Source organism: Brassica oleracea, chromosome C2, assembly GCF_000695525.1.
Source record: "Brassica oleracea var. oleracea cultivar TO1000 chromosome C2, BOL, whole genome shotgun sequence".
In the NCBI taxonomy this organism is placed as follows: domain Eukaryota; kingdom Viridiplantae; phylum Streptophyta; class Magnoliopsida; order Brassicales; family Brassicaceae; genus Brassica; species Brassica oleracea.
Genome location: NC_027749.1, coordinates 22,749,970 through 22,773,636, shown reverse-complemented (window position 1 = coordinate 22,773,636; position 23,667 = coordinate 22,749,970). Strand labels below are relative to the sequence as shown.

General features: G+C 34.4%; 5 protein-coding genes across 6 annotated transcripts; 2 read left to right on the top strand and 3 right to left on the bottom strand.

Moving 5' to 3' along the window:
* The first annotated feature begins 10,929 nt into the window (after positions 1-10,929).
* Positions 10,930-12,060, top strand: LOC106327208 (60S ribosomal protein L35a-1). The gene is made up of 4 exons (XM_013765294.1): positions 10,930-11,062; positions 11,200-11,235; positions 11,540-11,768; positions 11,870-12,060. Exons 1-4 carry the CDS (start codon positions 11,031-11,033, stop codon positions 11,909-11,911), a joined length of 339 nt encoding a protein of 112 aa, XP_013620748.1. The 5' UTR covers positions 10,930-11,030; the 3' UTR covers positions 11,912-12,060.
* Positions 12,061-13,625: 1,565 nt separating this feature from the next.
* Positions 13,626-16,413, bottom strand: LOC106327206 (dnaJ homolog subfamily C member 21-like). Of its 2 annotated transcripts, XM_013765292.1 has the most exons (4): positions 16,348-16,413; positions 14,330-16,040; positions 14,186-14,247; positions 13,626-14,079 (listed from the first exon to the last, which is right to left on the bottom strand). In XM_013765292.1, the coding sequence occupies exons 2-4, from the start codon at positions 16,034-16,036 to the stop codon at positions 14,022-14,024; spliced, it is 1,827 nt and encodes a 608-aa protein (XP_013620746.1). In that variant the 5' UTR covers positions 16,037-16,040; positions 16,348-16,413; the 3' UTR covers positions 13,626-14,021. The 2 variants fall into 2 exon arrangements, with proteins under 2 accessions (XP_013620746.1, XP_013620745.1); XM_013765291.1 differs by lacking the exon at positions 16,348-16,413 and having other exon boundaries at positions 14,330-16,106.
* On the bottom strand, positions 16,108-18,819 carry LOC106327207 (probable mitochondrial 2-oxodicarboxylate carrier). The gene is given in 10 exon segments (XM_013765293.1): positions 16,108-16,311; positions 16,313-16,505; positions 16,588-16,660; positions 16,753-16,860; positions 16,938-16,983; positions 17,075-17,274; positions 17,600-17,687; positions 17,801-17,858; positions 18,346-18,522; positions 18,617-18,819. Coding segments are annotated over 6 exon segments (615 nt in total). The 5' UTR covers positions 17,222-17,274; positions 17,600-17,687; positions 17,801-17,858; positions 18,346-18,522; positions 18,617-18,819; the 3' UTR covers positions 16,108-16,263.
* Positions 18,820-19,021: 202 nt separating this feature from the next.
* On the bottom strand, positions 19,022-21,043 carry LOC106327081 (glycine-rich RNA-binding protein 5, mitochondrial-like). Its single transcript, XM_013765096.1, has 5 exons — positions 20,983-21,043; positions 20,429-20,565; positions 20,272-20,340; positions 20,073-20,176; positions 19,022-19,718 (listed from the first exon to the last, which is right to left on the bottom strand). The coding sequence occupies exons 2-5, from the start codon at positions 20,544-20,546 to the stop codon at positions 19,224-19,226; spliced, it is 786 nt and encodes a 261-aa protein (XP_013620550.1). The 5' UTR covers positions 20,547-20,565; positions 20,983-21,043; the 3' UTR covers positions 19,022-19,223.
* A 434-nt stretch (positions 21,044-21,477) lies between these two features.
* On the top strand, positions 21,478-22,425 carry LOC106327080. The gene is made up of 2 exons (XM_013765095.1): positions 21,478-22,127; positions 22,218-22,425. Exons 1-2 carry the CDS (start codon positions 21,478-21,480, stop codon positions 22,423-22,425), a joined length of 858 nt encoding a protein of 285 aa, XP_013620549.1.
* Positions 22,426-23,667: the final 1,242 nt, after the last annotated feature.

Here is a 23,667-nt window from a genome sequence, read left to right as displayed (position 1 = left end):
TATATAATAAATTTAAATTTTATAAATGAATGGACCATAATGGACATACTATATAATATAACATTCTCTAGCAATTTAATTTTTGACTAACAAAATTCTCAACTGATTTTCTACCCACTACGTAAACAAATTAACATTACAATTACGTGACAACTCAGCATAACACTTTTTAATTAGTACAAACTACATGTTATAAAATTTTTAAAGGTTTCTCTATTAATATATAGGGAATGTTAAACCATTGATCATTAATTTTTAACATAATAATTTTAACACTTTTAGTAATTTTGTCATTTTTTAAATTTAAAATATAACATATACGAAAAAATTTAAATTTTAATTTTATAGCTAACTTGATTGTTAAATTTATTTTAATAATATAAAATTAAACAAAAACGATGGATGAGATATAAATTGTTATCAAATCTTTATTATTAGAATCATTAATTGTCATATATATATTAGTCATATTTGGTAATTCCGTAGTTTTTATTTAAAGAAATAAAAGAAAATAGTAATTGTACACTTTAATTAATTTTATGATTAGTTTAATGAAAAATATAATATATACTTAATTGGACCAACATATTTTCTAAGGATTCTGAATTTCATTCTGGTGATGACACGTGGCTACAATTAAAGGTTGTAATGTTTCTCAATTAATATATAAGAGATTTTAAACCATGGATCACAAAATTTTAATGTGAGACTTTTAACAGTTTTAGTAATTTATATTCGTTTTAAAAAATTCATAATATAACATAAATAGAAAAATCTAAAATTTTTATTATATGGTTAATATGGTTGTTTAATTTATTTTAATAGTTTAAAACTAAACAAATATAATGTAAGATACACTTATTTTTATCAAATCTTTATTATTCAAAATCATTAATTATCATATATACTTTATCCACATTAGGCAATTCCGTAATTTTATTTAAGAAAATAATGAAGCACATTAATAATGTATTTATGCTTAATTTAATAAAAAACTTATTATATATTTAGATGGACCAACATATTTCTTTAAGAATTCTAAAAATTATTCTAATGATGGTATATGGCTATAAAAATATTGTAATGCTTTTTAATTAATTAATATATAAGGGATGGATATCAATGACAAATGTTGCACTGCACCTACCCATAATATAGAGTCCTGTAACAAGATTTGACATTTTCATCGAATATTGTATAGTATAATCCACCGCCATTACAGTCAAAATTCTTTGAATATTTACTTTTTTTTCTTGTCAAAATTCTATGAATGTTTTCTGTTGATACAAATCTTGGGTTTTTTTCTCATATGCAAGAAAATCAAAGTAAGATTCGTCATAATAGCTTTAATATCCCAATTGTATGTTCATCGTTAAATTGATCCTATCAATATTTTCTAAATATATTATATTCATTGCATAAGTCTTATACAATAAGTATAAACTTGATAGAAGTTTTGTAGTTTAGTAGTTTATGCTAATATTACTATTATCCCAAGTTCAAATAAGTTAATTGATAGTGGACTAATGGTTCTTGTTTAGTCAAGTCGTTGTTTCGGTTTAGACAAAGACTATTCAATGATTAAATATATCTTAGAAAATTAGCTAAGTAGTAAAAATCCAAATGATTATTAAATTCACTTAAAATAATGAAATAATATAATACAATTAGAAAACAATTGTGTTTATTAGAACTAACAAGAGAGGGTCGAATATTTGTTGTAACTACAGAAACAGCTTCTAAGTTTTTGATAAAACACTAGATGATGATTATAAACAATATACATTTTGTTATCGATAACTTTTTTTATATTGATTAGAGATGGACATTCGAGTACCATTTAGTTCGATTCGAATCCTTGAGGGTTTGGTTCAGATCTTTGCGGGTTTGGTTCGAGTTTGAGTTTGGATAACATATTTAAATATTTTCCAAAAATTAAAGTTCATATATACTTCAAAATTTTCAAAATCTAAAAATAAAAATAATATATAACATATAAATTTGAATAATGTATGCCAAAATACTTAAACTTAACATAAAAATTGGTTTAACTTAAATATTTGGATAGGAAATCGATAGATATTTTAAGTATTTTATGTATTATAAGTAGGGCAATTTTCCTAAATAGACCATTTTCAAGTTTTGGTCACAAAAATAGACCACAAGGAGGAAAATGACCAAAATGTTTCATTTAATAGGTAAAATGACACTAATACCTTAGATATAAAAAAATATAAAAAAATGAAAAAATTAAAAAAAATTAAAATTTTTTTTTTTATAGTTTTAGATTATATGTTTTCAAATTCGGATTTTTTAATAAAATTGTTTTTTTCGAAATTGTTTTTTTTTCGAATTTTGTTTTTTCAAATTTTCTTTTTGTAATTCGAAAATACTTTTTGAAACTATTTTAAAAAATTTTATTTTCAAATTTTTAATATTTATTTTTTATTTTATAAAATTTTAAACCTCAATTTCAAATCTCCACCTCTTAACTCTAAACCCTAAGGTTTGGATTAGTTAACTCTATGGGTATAAATGTATATTTATCTCTTTAATGAAACATTTTGGTCATTTTCCTCCTTGTGGTCTATTTTTGTGACCAAAACTTTTTTAGTACTATCTTATATATTTTCAAGTATTTTGGACAGCTTATAAACATTTTATATATTTTGTATATTCTTTTAGATATTAAATTTAAAAATAATTAATATATTTAAGTATATAAATCTTGTTCGGATATATCCGGATACATAAAATATTTCGGTTTGGATCGGATTCGGTTCAGGTTCTCTAGATACAATGTTTTTGAACTCATTAAGATATCTAACCAATTTTAGTTAAAGTTCAATACTATTTTCTAGATCGGCCTTGGTTTGGTTTTTTGGATTCAGATTTTTTGCCCAACCGTATATTTTTATTGTGACAAAATTTTAAACGAAAATGATGAAGGTTCATATTGATTTTGGGTATGCAACAATTTTTAAACCAAAATATATTTTACTATGTACGTGATCCATTTAGTTAATCATTAAAAAATGTTATATGCCCAATTAAGAAAAACAATGGGCTAAACTTAAGAAAACGTTACCTTTTTAGATTGTCAATCGACACTTTCAAATATTCTCAGACGGTGTTGTGACAAATAAGAAAAAAGTTAGAGTTAAGAAAGAAATTTTGTTGTGCGATCCATGTTCTCGCTAGGTGATTTCAATAACTTTTAAATTAATCTTAGTTATATTGATTTCTTGTAAGATTTTTTGAAAAATATTAATTAATAAAATCTTACACTTTCTAGAGTAATCAATTGTTTCTCAATCTAAACTATACTAAAAGGTGAATATGGAGTGTTTCTAGCATGTCCACGCATGCTAATATATTTAACCAATCAAGACATTCCAATAATACACGCTGGCAAAAGACACGAAGCTCTTGCTTTCGTATGGGCTATGCTGTGTTTCGATGGGCTTCGTCGGTTAGCATTGGGCTTTGCTACCCGGTTCAATTAAAAAACAAAAATTCAACCCAAGACGGATAACACGAGGCTCTACGCTTCTCGCTCTTCGTCTTCACCGTTTCTTCACCATCGTTTCAGTTCTCTCGATCCAGAACTCCACAATCAATACTCCACTACATCTCGATTCAATCGAGTTACCTCCGACGCTAACTGACCTGGATCTCACGGTGAACCGTTTATCGGAACTGGACTCGAGGATCGCTCACCTCTCTATGCTCAAGAAGCTTTCTCTTCGCCAAAACCTAATCGAAGACTCCGCCGTCGAGCCTCTCTCTCGCTGGGACGCCTTGTCCGATCTCGAGGTGATTATTATCATCCACTCTCTGATTCTGCGAATTTCACAAATATGATCTCTCGAGGCCTTACGATTGATAGTCATTTGTATATGTAGGAGCTGATTCTCAGAGATAACAAGCTAGCGGAAGTACCAGATATAAGCATATTCTCAAGGCTTTTGGTCTTTGACGTATCTTTCAATGAAATCACTTCGTTGGAAGGATTATCAAAGGCCTCTAGCACGTTGAAGGAGCTCTATGTGTCTAAGAATCTAAACTATACTAAAAGGTGAATATGGAGTGTTTCTAGCATGTACACGTAGGCTAATATATTTAACCAATCAAGACATTCCAATAATACACGCTGGCAAAAGACACGAGGCTCTTGCTTTCGTATGGGCTCTGCTGTGTTTCGATGGGCTTCGTCGGTTAGCATTGGGCTTTGCTACCCGGTTCAATTAAAAAAAAAAATTCAACCCAAGACGGATAACATGAGGCTCTACGCTTCTCGCTCTTCGTCTTCACCGTTTCTTCACCATCGTTTCAGTTCTCTCGATCCAGAACTCCACAATCAATACTCCACTACATCTCGATTCAATCGAGTTACCTCCGACGCTAACTGACCTGGATCTCACGGTGAACCGTTTATCGGAACTGGACTCGAGGATCGCTCACCTCTCTATGCTCAAGAAGCTTTCTCTTCGCCAAAACCTAATCGAAGACTCCGCCGTCGAGCCTCTCTCTCGCTGGGACGCCTTGTCCGATCTCGAGGTGATTATTATCATCCACTCTCTGATTCTGCGAATTTCACAAATATGATCTCTCGAGGCCTTACGATTGATAGTCATTTGTATATGTAGGAGCTGATTCTCAGAGATAACAAGCTAGCGGAAGTACCAGATATAAGCATATTCTCAAGGCTTTTGGTCTTTGACGTATCTTTCAATGAAATCACTTCGTTGGAAGGATTATCAAAGGCCTCTAGCACGTTGAAGGAGCTCTATGTGTCTAAGAATCTAAACTATACTAAAAGGTGAATATGGAGTGTTTCTAGCATGTACACGTAGGCTAATATATTTAACCAATCAAGACATTCCAATAATACACGCTGGCAAAAGACACGAGGCTCTTGCTTTCGTATGGGCTCTGCTGTGTTTCGATGGGCTTCGTCGGTTAGCATTGGGCTTTGCTACCCGGTTCAATTAAAAAAAAAAATTCAACCCAAGACGGATAACATGAGGCTCTACGCTTCTCGCTCTTCGTCTTCACCGTTTCTTCACCATCGTTTCAGTTCTCTCGATCCAGAACTCCACAATCAATACTCCACTACATCTCGATTCAATCGAGTTACCTCCGACGCTAACTGACCTGGATCTCACGGTGAACCGTTTATCGGAACTGGACTCGAGGATCGCTCACCTCTCTATGCTCAAGAAGCTTTCTCTTCGCCAAAACCTAATCGAAGACTCCGCCGTCGAGCCTCTCTCTCGCTGGGACGCCTTGTCCGATCTCGAGGTGATTATTATCATCCACTCTCTGATTCTGCGAATTTCACAAATATGATCTCTCGAGGCCTTACGATTGATAGTCATTTGTATATGTAGGAGCTGATTCTCAGAGATAACAAGCTAGCGGAAGTACCAGATATAAGCATATTCTCAAGGCTTTTGGTCTTTGACGTATCTTTCAATGAAATCACTTCGTTGGAAGGATTATCAAAGGCCTCTAGCACGTTGAAGGAGCTCTATGTGTCTAAGAATCTAAACTATACTAAAAGGTGAATATGGAGTGTTTCTAGCATGTACACGTAGGCTAATATATTTAACCAATCAAGACATTCCAATAATACACGCTGGCAAAAGACACGAGGCTCTTGCTTTCGTATGGGCTCTGCTGTGTTTCGATGGGCTTCGTCGGTTAGCATTGGGCTTTGCTACCCGGTTCAATTAAAAAAAAAAATTCAACCCAAGACGGATAACATGAGGCTCTACGCTTCTCGCTCTTCGTCTTCACCGTTTCTTCACCATCGTTTCAGTTCTCTCGATCCAGAACTCCACAATCAATACTCCACTACATCTCGATTCAATCGAGTTACCTCCGACGCTAACTTAAGAAAATAAACAAACTAAAATTAATTAAAAATTATAAGAAGAAATTTACCCGGGCGTAGCCCGGACAAAGACCCTAGTTAATATAAAAGAGATTATAGTAATCACACAAATCAAAACAATACTTTTGTTTGTTTAAAATATATTTATGGTAAATAAATCAAAAGAATTAATTAATTATATTTTATGTGGTATATAACTTATTTCAAATATATTGACATAAATGTATAGTATGTTTTAATATAAATATATATTATTGAGACTTACTACTCATATGGTTTTATTAACATTTTTATATTTGATGTAACCAAAAATTTAAACCCTCAATCTCAAAATTTTCGACGTGGTATTTTTCGATGCAAATTTTGAAATTAAAATATTAACGTCTTATTACTCTTTCAATGCAAATTTCAAAATTAAAATATTTGTGTATTTTTAAATGGTACATAGATTAATTTAAACGATATATATATATATATTATTTAATATGAATATTTATTAAATAAAAATTCATATTAATACGATTGTATAATCATTTGTATATTGTTATAACAAAAAACAAATTAAGCCATTGATCACAAAAAATTTCAAAGGGATTTTTAACATTTTTTGTAATCTAAAGTCATTTTACAAAATTCAAAATATAGCATATAAGAAAAAACTTAATTTTTTTTATTATATGATTAAAATGATTGTTTAATTTATTTTAATAATATAAAATTAGACCGAAAATGAGGAATGTTGCAAAAATTGTTATCAAATATTTAGTATTCATAATCATTAATTGTCATATATATGTTAATCATATAAGGTAATTTCATAGCTTTTATTTAAAGAAATAATACACGCTTCTTATATTTTGGGTTAATATAATGTTTCCTTGTAATTGGATTTTGGACCAACATTTTTTCAACTGATTCTTAATCTGCCACGTAAGATTAATTGACGTCTTAATTGAGTGACAACTCAGCAAAACTCTTTTGTAATTATTACAAACTACATGTTACAACTTTTTAAATGTTTCTCTATTAATATATAGGGGATTGGAGTTAGTTCAATTAGATATGGGTTTTCGGGTTTGAGTTTTTGCAGTGTTCCAGATTTTTAAGTTCAACCTCATAGATTTCGTTTGAAAATTAATTTAGTTTGAGTTGCGTTTAATTAATAGTATTTAGATTCAGGTATAATTTATAACATATGTCAAAATTTATATTGTAAATATTTACTAGAGATTATTCCACGCTACCAGCGGATTATATATTTATGTTAAATTTGTCTAATCTATTCTTTTGTTTTATTTTATTTTTAATCTAACTTTTAATTCAGAGTAGGCTTTTTATACCAATTTCATATAATTTTGTTTGTCTTGTTAATTTGTTGTTAGATGAAACGTTCTTTTTGGCCACTGTAACATAGAGCTTTTGTAATTATGTTGTAGATTACATCTAATAAGAACAAAAAAGTACCATGATTAACACAATAATTATGATAAAGGTTGTTTGAGATTTTCCCCCTTCTGTGTCTTTCAACTTGTCTATCTCTTATTTTGTATGACGTAATTTTTTTAACTCTATTTTTGTTAGTTTTCTTTTCAAACTTGTAATAATTTATAGTCAAAATTACATTTCTGAATCTACGATATCATCGATATCAATAATTTTGACACACATCTGATAGATAAACCACATAAAACCACCTTTAAATCACCGGCTAAAAATATATATTCGATTCTTTACATTTTTATATTAAATTTTCCGTTAAACTCCTTTCAAATACCACTGCTATATATTCCATTTAATATTGGACACCACATAATTCACTATAATTTAAAGTATTTTAGAAATATGGTTATAAATACGTTAATCCAATTACATAACATTTTAAAGAATTTATAAAATACATAATTGAAATAACATTAGAATTTAATACTTTCTCAAATTTAATTGGAACTTCTAGATTTATTACCTTTGCCTAAAATCATATTCGATTCATTTTAAATGGTACTACTATTTGACTAGACAATAACATAAATGTTGGATACTATCTTTTTAGAGGATGCTCACATTAAGATAATTTTACAGTAGAAATATTTCAATTGCTAACATAATGTTGACAAAAAAAATAGCTAACATACTTTTATTCACTTAAGATCAAACCCTTATACAGACATAATTCACTTAAAGCTAAACTCAAAAACTCTACACTATAAAAGACAATACACCAATAAAAACAAGAAATATAAGTAGATTAAAGAACATAACCCAAAGTATAAAGATATAAGAGATTAAAATCACATAATGTGAGGATAAATTTTATTGATTATAAAGTAGGCTAACAAAACAAATATTCATACCAAAAAAAAAATCTAACAAATAAATACCATATAGCAAAAATTATTTATATGAAATTAATTTGTTATTTGAATAAGAGATACCACATAGTTTAACTTAGAAACAATGAGTATATTAAATTAGTTTTATTTGTTATAATTGTAAGAAAATATGTTATAATCGTAAGAAATATATAACTGAACATATAAATAAATGACAAATAATAAACAAAAACATGATATAAAGTATACCAAACCAAAAATAAATGCTATAAAAGAAATTACTTAAGTTCTAAGTAGGGCAATATACTCTTTTAGATGTTACAGTCTTTAGTGAAATATATATATAAGCTGACTAACTTTTATAAGGAAATTGATTACATTATTGTTTCTTACAATAAAGATTTTCTAAGGAATTATATTTGGTTTGAATTAATAAATCCTTAACATAAGAAAGAAAATAGTGGCCAAAAAGATAAAAATGTTATACAGAAATTTAAATATATTTAGAAAATAAATACTTTATCAAAAAAATATTTTGTAACACTTAAGTAATTTCCCTTTTCAGTTATACTTAAACATATACAATCAATTACTAATTATGAAAATTATAATATTCATTTTTTGACGGCAAATATGTTAACCATGCACAACAAAATCAATCAATATAGTAATGCTTAAATATCACAACTGAAAATCTCAAATTATCATGATCTATTCTATTATTTAAATGTTTAACAAGGATTTAATGTGAAATAATTTTAAAATATCAAAAGTTAAAAAGAAAATGTATAGCATACAATCCGCACGTAGCGCGGATAAACGATCTAGTGTTTATTAAAAGGTGATAAATACTCTTAATGAAGACTTGTTTTGTTTTAGTTTGGGTGAAAATTTTCATAATAAACACATGAATGAAAAGTTTATTTCAAAATTTGTAATTCTCTTTTAATATAATAGATTAGTTATCAAATTTTAATAAGTATAGAAATCTAAGAAAAGTCAGTTTTATTGGATTAGTAATTTTAAATATTTTAAATCACCCATTATATATTCTAAAATTCAGTATTATTTACTCATGGTTCTATTGTAGAGTGTGTTTTAGTCGATTTTCATGTTAAAAAAAAGCAATCCAACAAATAAATAAATTTCCAAATACTGATTAAAATTCATATTTTAAATTTAAATATTATTAGTTGTTGTAGAAAATTACAAATCTTTTAAAAAAATCCTACTATATACTAGGTGGACTTTCTAAATTTCTCTGTAACTTTAATGTATGTAATTATCTCGGATTGAATAAAAGAGTTGAAATTGGTTCACTTTTCACTATAACGAATAAAAACCAGGGATATGTACGTCTTATTGCAAATTGGTTCGAACCTCGTCATATCAGTTTTGTGTGCTTTATTAATTTTTTGTCTTTTAATGAAGGACAAAACTGTATTTTCCTCATCGTCTTCTTCTTTTGACCTATTTTTTTCTGAGCACAAGATCGACGGCAGCCATCCCTTTTACTGATTCCTTTTGTTTTTATCATTTTCTTCTTCTTATATCGATAAATTCATCAAATAACATGTGAAATTACAGAAGAATAAAAGAAAATATGATTTTTCCTAAGGATCCGAGTTTTTTCCCGAACAGGCTATAATCGAGACGGTAAGGGGCCGCCGAACGCTTCTCCGCCGCGGAATCGACCGCGTTGACCGCGTTTTCGAACATTGGATATATGTATATGAGTCCAACCAAATTCTAGTTCAATATGTTGGGTTGAGTGTAACTACTGAAGTTATATCTTCTGATGATATTGTCTTTGCAATAAGCCAATACTTATCAAGCCCAAAAAAAAAGAAAACAATTTAAATTAAATGTCATAAGGTTAGTGCACTGCGGTCTGTAAAAAACTTTATAAAAAATTCTTTCAATGGATAATAATGAAATTTGAAAGATTTTTTTTATAGACTACAATGCACTATAGTTAGTAGATATATTTTACGTGATGTGGATGGTTAAATGAACATCTCATGCCCTTTTATGATTGTAGATTAAAAGGGAATTCATTTAAATGATTTTTGCTTAGGTATCAATCATAAGTGAAGTTTTTTCTAAAATTTTTATAATTTGATTCGTCAAATATTTTTAATTTTCTTCATTTTAATCAATTCTAAAAAAAATCAAATAATATTTTTTGCTAAACAATCCACATTATACTACACTTTTTCTATATAAGTCATACTATATATGTAAGATATTATAATAACTATTAATGCATTATTATTTTTGTTTTACTTTCGGCTATAATATCATTTATTGTTATAAATAAAAAATCCAATTTTATCTAAAATATATTTAGAAATTTAAATAGTATAAACTTAATTATTTTCTTAAAAAAATAAAATAAAACATATATAACATATTTAGTATAATTGTCGATACATAAATTATAAAATATGTTAAAGTTGTCATATTCATATTTTACAAAATAAAAAATAAAATAAAAAATTAATTTTAAATTGATAAAAACATAATCTATATATTTTATAAAATATTTACATTCACAAAATCGCTACCTAGTTTCAACTTTCAACTAAAATACATAAATAATCAAATAATACCCTCCTCAACAAAAAAAAGAAGAAGCTGATTTAAATATGTTTCAATACCTTACCAGGCTAAGTTTAGAGGCCCATAGGCCCGTTTTGAATCAAATCGAAAGAGTAGGTAGCACTATATAAACTTGTGCTTAAGCTCTAGGGTTTGTCTCCTCCGTTTACCTCAGTAATAGTAGCAGCGGTCTTGCGAAAATGGTGAAGGGACGCCAAGGAGAACGTGTCAGGTCTTTCATCTTCCTTTGTTGTCCATCTATTTAAATCGAACCCTAGTTGTCGAATCTTGTTCTCAACAGTAGTACTAGAGGTCTGCTCGTTTTCGTGTGATCAAATCTGAATCCTATTTTTTTTATCTTAATTGCAGACTCTACGTCAGGGGAACCATCTTGGGATACAAAAGGTGACACCTTTATGCTTTCAATTGTATACTGCTTACTGGTTCTTGGTTTGGCTCCGATCTTGATACATTGTAATGACCCACAATGAGCTAAGTAGTTTAGGTAACTGTAACTGAAGCTGATAGGATCTCATCTTAAACATCGCTTCAACTTATAATCAGATTCTGTTTTGTAATACCTTAAAAAAAAATCAAAAACTTTATGTGCTTAATGTATTCTCTGCATTGTTCTTCTAAGTCCAGTGTCGTTATTTGTCTGAGCTAATTCCTTTAGCTTTGGTCTCTGACCATTTTCTTGATTGTGTAGGTCGAAGTCAAACCAGTACCCAAACACTAGCCTTATCCAGATCGAAGGAGTCAACACTACAGAGGAGGTGACATGGTACAAGGGAAAGAGGATGGCTTACATATACAAGGCTAAGACCAAGAAGAACGGTAGCCACTACCGCTGCATCTGGGGAAAGGTTACAAGGCCTCATGGTAACAGCGGTGTTGTCCGTGCCAAATTCACTTCCAACTTGCCTCCTAAGTCCATGGTACTTTTAACATATCCTACAACCATCAGATCCTTATCTTGTTTAGTTGTTTTAATCTCCTGCTTGCTGTATTAAAGTATCTTTTCATTTCTGTGTTGCAGGGAATGAGGGTCAGAGTCTTCATGTATCCGAGCAACATTTGAAGCGAAAGTAGAACAGCATAAACTTTGATTTGGCTGTTGTTTTTTGCACTAGTTCGTTGTTTTGTATTTGATATTGAAAACATTTTCCTTTCGTTGTTTGAATCATGGATCTTGTTTTTAATCCCAAGTTAGAATCTTTCTTCCAATCTCTTATTGAGTTTCTGCAGATGACTATCATGGTCTTTGGATATTATCCAAAGAGGTCTATGGATAGTTTTTGGTTATGCTGTAAAATCGTTAGTTAGGTCAATTTGATTTGGTACTTTTATTCTTACGTAAGGGAAGCTAATGTAGAACCTGATAGCATTGGCTAGAGAAGCCAAGAAGCAGAGCTTATGTAGTGGTCTGTATATATGCTTAGTGTCTGGTAGACCTGAAAAGCAAAGCTTCGTTTTTGGAGGTATAACGCATTGGTTCAGACTTATTTGTTTTTCTGATTTTGTAAAATGTAGTGAAGAACAAAATGGAAAAACACATGCAAGGCTTTTACGTCATAATCTAATTCAATGGAATTACAAATTATCTTTGATAGTCGATATGTAATATCTACCCTCAAGTAGGCGGGTCACTCGACATGGCCCAGCCGAGGTTTGTCCACAACGAGCCTGGAAGGTTTGACTGCAGGTTCACAAGCGTGACCATCAAGGACTGTCCGTCAATAGTGCTGAAAGGAATGGAGGGTAAGTACTTTAGGAGTTTGGGCGGCTCATGCAGAAGGAAGGGCTTATTTTCCGGACAAAGGAGTGTTGGACCACATGCTTAACTCAGATTTGGCTCCGTTGAGATACTGTAATGACGATGGGACTGTAACTGAAGCTTTAGCCTTTTAAACTCAATGGTTCACCGTTGGGGCTGGCTATATGTTCACCTGATGGAAGACATTTGGCGATGATGCCTCATCCTGAACGGTGTTTCTTGATGTGGCAGTTCCCGTCGTACTCGAAATGCTGGAAGGTTGAGAAAGCTGGTCGAGTCTGTGGTTGAAGATGTTCCAGAATGCTAGGGACTGGTGCTCTCAGCTCTAACAGTCATGTTAAAGCCTGACGTTATATATCTTTACAATATGATCTTGTTGAACGGCTGGTGTTGTACAAAGTTCTCAAATGAACTTATTGTCACATCTGATAATGCATTTTCCATAAGGAAAGTAAATATAGATTCTCTCCGTATCATTTTAAGTGGTGTTTACGGGAAAAAATTTTGGTTCAAAATAATTGATGTTCTTATTATTCTATATAGAATTTAATACTACCTCCGTTCCTAAAAGTAAGATGTTTTAGATTTTTTTCTTGTTCCACAAAGATAGATTTTCTATATTGTTAAGGTACTTTTTTATACTTTTGAGGAACATTAATTGAGAATATTTGAATTGATTAAATTTCATTGGTGTAAAGTTATTGGAAAGTGTATAATAAAGTAAAAAGTAATATAAATTATAAACATTTATTAAATTCTTAATAAGCGTGCATACTCTAGAAAATCTTACTTTCAGGAACAGAGGGAGTATCATTTAAATTTTGTAATCAATTACAAAATACTGAATTTTTTTTATTGATTGGATTAATTTCATTTAATGATACTTTTATGTAACCAAGATAAATTATATAGAAGTTTGTATTTTCTTAATCCAAGTGCAAAAACCTTAAAAATCACAAGTGATACAGAGGAAGTATAAATGAGTCAAAATATGGCATCGACATATTGAAGTAGCTCATGACAATAAAGGCTCCTTCAACAAACTTACCAATACAGTTTAGTTTCAAAAACATGGTCTTAACATTATACAACAGAGATAACCTAATGACATTCCGATAATGAGATCCCTAACATTGAGTAGACTGTAGATTTACGAACGATATATTTGAAAGAAGGTAGTTTACAAACACAATTTTTGAAAGATTTCTTCTCTGCTGCAAAATCTTTGTTTCAAAGATACTCTAAGTAGACAGTACATAAGAGTTTGATCATCAACTCGTTTGCACTACAAAAATGTCAAAAACGTAGCTCATTCCACCCTTTCTTCTTCATCGTCTCCACCAATGTATAAATTCAATCAAAGAATGCAATTCTTGGTTAATCTCTGCATGATCCTTTGAAATGAGCAATGGAATCACCGGGATTTCACTGTCGCATGACCGGTATCAGCTATATGCTTGAATAGTTTTGACCTGGCCATGGTAGAAACATGGTGGGTCAACATTTGAATGATATAATACTAGAAAACAAACAAGAGATTTCTTCAAAAGAAGGAATATGATCATCTAATGGACCAACCTCGACTCAAACTCCTCTCCGCATCTGTCGCATTCGTTATTACTGGCTTTCTTCGATGTGCCCTGCATTTTGATGTGTAAATATTATATGATTTCAAGAAACTATGACCTAGTGATATGCTAAACAGGGAAGAAAGCTTTGTACCTTGGACTTCATTCCTCTGGTTGATTTCTTTGACCTTGGAGCCTTCTTGTGTTCTATATATTCACTTCGATCCTCCTGCGTTTCTTCCATGGCTTTTTGAGTATCATCAGCTTCACTGCTTTTGTCCTTACCCTTCTTACTTCTGCGCCTCCTCCCTGTGCTCTTCCTGTTATCATACTCCATTGGCTCTGCCTCATCCTTCTGAGACTCCTCAACTGCTCCGGAAGCTGATTCCGTTGCATCCGCATTGTCATCTGAATTATCACCATCGTCCATAGATATCTGTGTTTTGTTGGCATCATCCGTAATGTCTTTTCCAGCATTCCGTTTGTTTCTCTCCTTCTTACCTTTCCTGTTCCTACCTGTTGTGCTCTTCTGGTTATCAAATTCGCTGTCGCTCTCAATCTCGACGTGAACTTCATCTTCTTCTCTTGATACAACGTTCTTTCGCTTATTCTTTTCTACCATTTTCTTGAGTAGAATCAGCTCGTCATCATCGACATCCCCATCCTCATCCTCACTTTCACTAGATCCTTTCACATCCTCCTCTGCCATAAAATACTTATCATCAGTTTCATCAGCTTCGCCTACAACTTCATCTTCCATATTTAACTCCTCGAGCTCCTCTACAGTTTCCGGTATCTCATCAATCTCTTCCTCCTCCTCTTCTACATCACTGAATGACTCTCTCAACTCCGCCACTTTCTCTTTATGCTTCTTCGACTGCTCATGGTTTTTCCACTGCTTCTCACTTTTGAACTTCTTGCTACAAACAATGCAATAGAGCTGCTCACTCTTCTTCTTACCATCATCACCACCATCCTCTTCCACTTCTTCCTCCTCTTCACCCTGAGCCTTTGCCCAATCAGGCTCCTCATAGTTCATAGCTCTCTCCAACCTCTCCTTCTCCATCTTCTTCTTCCTCTCCCTCTCCTCCGCCTTCTTCAACTCCATCTCCGCACTCTTCTTCACCATCATATCAACCACTCTCTTGTCCCTCTTCTTCACAAAAGCAGCCAACCCTCTCACAGTCTCGTTATACTCTCTCTTCGCCTTCTTCCTCACCTTCTTATTCTCCTCCTCCATCTTCCTCCTCATCCTCCGGTTAGGTCCGGCCATGGTATCGTACTCGTCCACCCAGCAGAAATCCATAACAGTGCTGAATCCTAACCAGTAGTTGTAAAACGCCGTCACCTGAGAATACGGACTCTCTAGATTCCCCATGATCGGAGCCTCTCTCACGGAGTCCATACTCAACCCTAACGTTCTCGCGAACTTAATCTCGTTGAGGTAAACGCTGTTGAACACATCGAAATACACCTTGTAGAATCCCTTACCGGTGTCTGAGTAACCGGAGTATACAGAGGTGGAGAAGAACGCGAACAGATCCGGGACGGAGCCGCCAGGCATTCCACCGGATTTAGAGCCGCCGGCGGAGCCTTGGTCGGCGAATAGGATCTGAGATCGGTGGGAATCATACCAGGCTCGCTCCTTGGGATCGGATAGAACCTCGTAGGCGTGGACGAGTTCTTGGAACTGAGCGGTGGCGTCAGCCTCCGATATTCCGCCGGCCTTGATGAGCTTGTCGGGATGACGTTGCAGAGCCAAACGCCGGTAGGAAGATCGGATCTCTTCCGGCGAAGACTCCTTGCTTACATCGAGAATTTCGTAGAGGCATCTTTTCTCCGAGCGAGAAGAAGACGCCATCTCCCTGTTTTAGGGTTTAGACAAAGTTCCTCTTTTGTTATCGTTTTAAACACATTAACTAGTTCAAGCTGTCCGAAACGTGTATTTATAATAAGCCTAATTAAGTTAATATTTTTAATTTTATTTTTCTCTTTAGGATAAAATGATATAAAAAGGGAAAGTAAAGATAACCTTTTATTAAGGAGTGATCAGATTGTAGTTAACAGTATCTCACAAGAATCATGTCACTAGTTCTCCCTAACCTCATGTACTGAAGATCTTTTACTCTCTAATCTCTATGCTCAAGTTGGAGACAACATTGTTATTTTTACCTTTCTCTCTGAAGCTCTCTCTAAGGAACTCAACGGCCATGAATGTAAGTGCCGAGGCTGGAAGATACAACATGACCCTTGGGACGCTTCCCCTGAAAAAACCCTCTCGACCTTCCTTCCTCCGTATCTGACCCACTGCATCCAACCACCCCTTGTACCTATCGATATTACCAAGTTTAATCAAAACAAGTTCTTGATATCTCTTGGGGATGCTATTTGCCTATTTCAGATGAGACATACTTGATCGTTGTTCCTTGCACTGGCAATCTTGTTTTTACAACATCCAGTGGAGTTGTGAGATACGCGCCTAGTCCTGGAGAGAGAGAGAGAGATTAAGTTAAACATGGGTCACTATGGATTAGTTATTTCGAATGGTTGCTTTAAACTGATCTTATCCTGACGTACCACCAGCTAATCCTCCCAATACGAGCCCCTCGACTGAACTGTTAACTCCAAATTGTGGAAACTTTTTCTTCCCTTCATCTGTTAGATCCTTTAGTGCTTCATAAAAACCTGAGAAGGAAAAGGAACAGAACGACAATAAGGAGACAAAGAACCATAAGATGAACGGAGGTAACCGTTTCACTTACCATAAGGCCAGCAAAAGGTACATCCCTTGCTAGTGTAGACCAGTATCTGCCAAAGGAAACAAGGAAAAGTAATAACATAGTACCTTGAAAAAGGATATCCAATTGCTATCATAATGGACTGAAGGAAGATTACATACCCAGCATACAGTCCCTTTGGCCCTTGCTCTTTCCATATTGAGCATCCAGCTTGGAACATTCCAGTGCATGTCACCTCTTGGTTTAACTGGAACGCTTTTCCTTGAAATAAAAGAGCTCCAGGAGCTACTAGTGCCTTGAATTTGCATCCTCTGCTTTATTACTTCACAAGGACCATAAACGAAAGAACCAACTGTATCACCTGAAAGAAGCAGCAGAACACAAAGGAATCAGATGCTTTCCAACTTCCCATAAATCTTGCGCTGCGACCTTGCTCTTGTGTGGTTTTACTGAATCATGGATCTTATCTTATAAAAATCCACGATATTCATCGCTAGGATCGTCACATAAGATTTAAATGTATGATATTATTTGTTTTTCAGCTATTACGTTTCATTTCTGCTGTATGTTTTGCCACTCAGAATCAGATACCACCAAAGTGAACATCTTTTTTCTCCCTCCTATCTTTACCACAGCTTCATTGATTAGATAACCGAGAGAGAAGAAAGGAGATTTAGAAAACATACCAATAGCTCCTGCTAAAAAATGTACCCAGTGCCCTCCTAAGTTGGGATGAGACTCTTCAATCCATTAAAGAACAAAAGAACAAAAAACCTAGAGCATAGAAGACCAAACATGTATAGCCTTAGACAGCCAGTTGCTTATAACGATGATAAGTAGGATAGACAAGGAGGATGAGATAGCAAAGAGTATGTATGATAATATACCTTTTAATCCATCACCAACCCAAACAGTCCGAAGCATTTGTGGAATGCTCTTTTGTCTCTGAAATCAACAAGGTTAGAGATTCTGATACACTCTCCACGAATTGAGTAATCATACAATCACTGCAGAACTTGAAGGAACTCTCTCCACACTACACATACAGAGCTTGAACGATTTTGAACTATTTACGATAAAACGCCACTGATCAGCATGATCGGGATGGTTCTCATCACAATCACGGGACGGAATCTTGACATTTCGATGAGAAACTAATCGTCTAACTGTAATCATAATATGCAATCAATCAATCAATCAATCTAAAACGATTTTGAACTATTCAGATTCCTATGAAGTGCTACTGAGCATGATCGGAATGTTCTGATCACAATCACGGGACGGAATCTCGACATTTCGCTGATAAACTTAACCGTCTAAGCATTATCACATGCAATAAACCAATCTACAGCGACTTTTTCGCAGATTTGCTTCCCAGTAAGTGTATTAAACCAAAAGAGAACGATGAGTAGAAGAGAGGATCGGCGCTTACCGAAGAATGGATCCTGCGGGGCTTTCATTTCGATACTCGGAGGAGGAGGAGGTTACCCGTGATTCGAATCCGTGCTCGCCATTTCCCTTGTGCGGAGAGAAAGCAACTCTATCTCTCTCCCGAACCTTCTCCAAGCGTTTGGGCTTTTACGAGGTTTTAGTGAATAGACTTTGCGCGCTTCTCACCCAAATCGACGAGTCGCAACGATTTACTCAAAACATTTAAAATTCCAATTTCAAAATCTTCCCAGAAAATTAATTTGATTACTTACTTGCCGATTTGTGTAAATTGAACGCTCTAGCTCCACAAACAAAATGATCAGTGTGTATGGTCTCTCTTGATTCTTTCTTCTTTGCAACAATTAGATAGTGTTTGCTCAAGCTGAACCAAAAAATGATCTGATCATACACATGTTACATACATAGTAGACTGTACCATCACTTTTTGGGATGCCTCAAGAGAACATCTTTGCATAAACAACCTTGCCAGCTCTTGAGGTAAGCAAGAGCTACTTGTAAACTGAGAGCATTTGCATAATAATACTATCGCTTCTCATTCACCTGTGCATCTTAGGCTAGTAAACAAAGTGGTGCAGACTTGTTCATATGCTAAGCCAAAGCAAATTGGGTCCTCTTCAGTTTTGAAGATCTTATTAACCCATTGAACTGGTAGTCTCTAGTCGAAAATCTCAACTAGAATAAGAGTCTGTTATTAAGTTGTTACAATTTTTATTTAGGAGCCTCAAATGTCAGAAAACATTAAAAACAACCAACAATAGAGGTTTCTACATGATAAACAACCCCAAACTTTAAAAACATAAAATAAGAAACTTCCATAAGTTTATTCTGAAACAGCAGAGGCTCAACATTATGGAGAGATTAAGCTCTCTTGGCAAAATCACCATCGTCAGTCTGATCAACCCCATCTGGGCCAACCTCTGATTGACCGTTCTCTGAGCCACCAAATTGATTGTCATCGCCCGCGCTTTCAAGCTGATGGTCCGTATCATTGCCTAGTGGTACGTCGCTGCTAAACTTGTCATCAAAGCCAGCACTAGAAGAGCTGCCTTGTGCAAAGTTGTCACTTCCACCAACACCACCAGCGACACCATACCCGCCGCCAAAGTTGCTTCCATAACCATCACCACCGGCATTGCCACCATATGGAGAGTTACCTCCATAAGCACCAGCATTTCCACCATAAGAGCCACCTCCGTAACCACCAGCTGGAGCACCATAACCACCAGCACCGCCTCCTCCATAACCACCACCTGCAGCACCGTAACCACCACCTGGACCACCGAAGCCCCTTCCTCCAAATCCACTTCCTCTTTCAGTAGCGTAGTTCACCCTAATTCTTCGACCATGAAGGTCCTGTATGCCAAAAACAACAACAATAAATGACCAATTGACAACTCGAAGCAAAGAAGAATCACTTTTAGCATAGTCTGAATCATCTACACACAGTCTGAAAGCGTAGGTTTATTTTGAAACTAGATATACAATCAACAAACAGAATGACATAGCACCATTCATTAAGAGAGAGAGAGAGCATGTCACTACCTATGTTGTCAATGTGTGAAGGAAAAAAATAGAAACATGCATTGTCCACAACCACAAACAACCGATTTGAAAAAGGTTAAATATCCACAACAAGACAATGAGTGACAACGGAATAATCCAGATGACATCTTAGAATCAAAAGAGGCAGGAACATTTGTATGTTACCTGTCCATCCAGTTGCATGGCATTACTAGCCTCCTCGGTAGAAGTAAATGTTACGAAAGCAAAGCCCCTGGATCTACCAGTTTCACGGTCCACAATAATTTTAGCTGCAGATGATAAAAATTAGTCAGCTCCCAAGTAAAGCAAAAGAAAGTTACAACTCAAAAGGCTTGCAATAACTTAAAGCGAGTTAGCTAGTTACCATCAACGACTTCTCCATATTTGCTAAAAGCTTCTCTTAAGCCAAACTCATCAGTGCTGTAGGAGATACCTGAAACCAACATAGACAACTTTGAGAGAAACAAAAAAAAAAAAAAGAGAACACTTTCTCCCTCAACCGAGATAAGAGTAATAGGCACCTCCAACAAAGATTTTTGAGGAAGACATGCAACGGATGCTCTGTAGCATTGAGTTAGAGGCAGTGACATGGGTGCTAGTCTGCCTAAATATCCTTCCAACTTTACTTAAGAAAGCCATGTTGTGACGTATCTGTATCCTGAAAACAATCGAAAGAGCATTCACTTACGGTGGTTAGACAAACAGAGAACAACAACCCAAAGATGAAACTCGTGAATATGCCCAAGACTTATCAATTCAATCGTCAATACAAGTAAGAAAAATTCATCCTTTCATAAAATACAATGCAACACACACAAGAAAGATACAAACTTTATCATCTGTTATCGTGTTTCCCACACGGTCAAAGATTGAACCAAAGCTTACGAGGTCAAATTCACTAAACCCATGAAACGAAACATCAATAAGCACAATCTAAACAACAAATCAGACTCCTAGGGTTACAGAAGAGACTCATAAACAATGGATAAGCTAGAGAACGAACAAACAGAGAAACAATCGAGATTCAGATCAGCTATCGAATCAGAAAGACAAGTATCGACGAGACTGAACTCACTCTCTACTAGGGTTTAACGGAGAACGATCTCTCTCGGAGCGTCTTTCTTTCTATTCACAAGGGCTTATGTCAATGAGGTTCGCTCATCCTGTCCGTTCATTAATATGAGGTAATCTCAACCGTTGATTTAGATTCGCTCGCTAATCTTGACCGGTTAAACTGAACCAATGGTTAACCAAACTCAACCGATCGTTAACCGAGACCGGATTAAAATGATAGCAATGTCGAAAATAGTTAAATGATCAGATAGCATCTCCCAAGCTTGTCTTTTTGATATTTTCTAAAGTTAGGTCTGTTTCTTGCTTCTGTTCCACGTCTTCATCGTTGTCCTTTTGAAACATCAGGTGTTGACTAAAATCTTTTTAAAGATGCCAGTTAATGATATGTTATCTTTTTGTATTGTCTGAATCTATAACGGTCTTTTCTTTTTTGTCTTCATCATTGTTAATACACACTACAGATTGAAAAGTTTGTCGGAACTTCCATTTTGAAACCATGGAAACGTCACAAGAGCTAAACTTTATCAATCCCTTAGCCTCTAAACACGAAGCAGAAGATCCAATCCTACGGCTATCTTCTTCTTCTTCTTCTTCTTCTTCTTCCTCCTCTTCTTGTTCTTCCATAGAAGCAGCACCAAGACCTGATGATCAATCTCCTCCAACACAAATCATGGAGAGATGTATAAACAACGCAACCTCAACACCTCCTTACAGAATCCCTCCACACGTTTTCGAAATAACAACCTCTACAGCTCCAGCTGAATGGAGCACTCTCTCCAACGAATCTCTCTTCAGCATCCACATGGGAGACAATACCTTCACTGAAGAAATAGATTACTTCAAATCAGGCGAGCTCACCTTTCCTCAACCTACTTCACCGAGAACTCCTACTTTACCTTCTCCTCCTCAAAGCAAAAACCAAGGAGGAGCAAGTGGAGTTGTGGAGGAGGTCAAAACTCTGGTGGATATAGGCAAGAAAGCAGACAAAGCTTACCACGCAAGTAAAGACCAAGAACAAAAGGCTGCATCAAGTATTAGAGATGTTCTCATGGCTAATAAAGACAACAACAACAAAACCAATAAACTAGATCATTCGGTTTCTCGTCGGTCGGAAGATTTTAGCGTCAAGTCTTTCGCTTTTCCAGTGTATGCAACAAAAACAAGAAACACTTTGTGATCATCTGTGTTTTGTCTTCATGTCTTAACACAGGTTCTTTGTTGTTGTTTATTGTGAAGATTCGGGAATGAAGATAAGGGTGGATTACAAAGCTCAACGCCACAAAAGAAACAGAAGATTTCGTTAGAGGCTGAGGGAGACGAAGGGTTTAAGAAAGAGGAAGCTCCTAAACCTGTTACTACTCCTAAAGCAGAGGCTGATCGTGGCTGTAATCGCTACCCTAGATGGTTATCTTGCTTCCCTTGCTGCACAACTTCATGTGTCTAACTGAAAGATCATCATACAAGTCTGTTCCAAGATTTACAAAGTTTTTTCTTCTCTTTGATTTGATCCTCAAGACTCCTTTTATCTTGTAAAAATGATGTAAAAGTCAATGACAAACAATGGATACACTGTGGTGCTTCAAGAGGGAGGATCAATGAAGCAATTTGAGCCAGGAGCTGTCGTTGAGGCTTGAAAGTTATGGAGGCTACCAGTGAAAGCAATGAAGGTTCCATCAACTTCAATCTCATTGATCTTGTATGAGTCTTGTCTGAAAAGTTAAAGTGTATGTACTCGTTTTCATTCCTGTGCTTGTTTGTATGCATGCACCTGAAATTGTATCATTCAAGAAGTTAATAGCAATGTTTTACTGACTCTCTCAATCTCAGGAAGAATCTTAAATCCTACCTGTAGATTATGAGCGTGAGCTCTTTTGACCAAATATGTAGTTGTTCGTTACTGGAGCAATTGTATCCTGCTTCCATGGTCCAATCCCACCACATACTCCTTAATGTAGCTGAAGTAGGTATGTAACGTGATCTCTACGTATGTCTATTTAGATTTAACAGACGTATCATTAGTAGAAGGATAAGAACTTTAAGGAATACACAAACAAGAAGAGGATCAGAGGATTGGCATGGTACCATCTTCTATTAAAAGGACTTTAGGTGAGGCTATCAAGTTTGATATATATGTACACGTGTGAAGATGGGGAAAATGATTGAATAAGCAATGTTTTTTTCAACGATTTCTCGGACAAATATGCGCCTTCGTTCACATACTTCTTAAGAGTATCCACAATTTTATCCTCAAATCTCTTACCTCCAGGCCCACTTGACCTGCAAATATTCAACAGTGATTTAGAAAAAAATATATTATCTTACAATCTGTCAACTTACAAGCAAAATCATATGATAGTAATATAGTATAATAAAGCTTTGTCGAAGTAAAAGATGCTGACCAGTAGGCCTGAGACTTATTATCCGAGATCCGGATTCGATCCGAGATCCGCTCCGGATCCGCTCCGAAAATAGGATATCCGGGGTGCCCGGATCCGAATCCGGATAGTAAAATCTTGGATCCGTGCAAACCGAATCCGGATCCGGATATCTTAATTTTTAGGTCCGGATATCCGGATCCGGATCCGTATTTTTAAAATACATTAAAATTTTAAATTTTATTAATATTTATATTTGATATATTAATATTTATACATGAATTAATCTTATAATATTATATTTTAGTTTT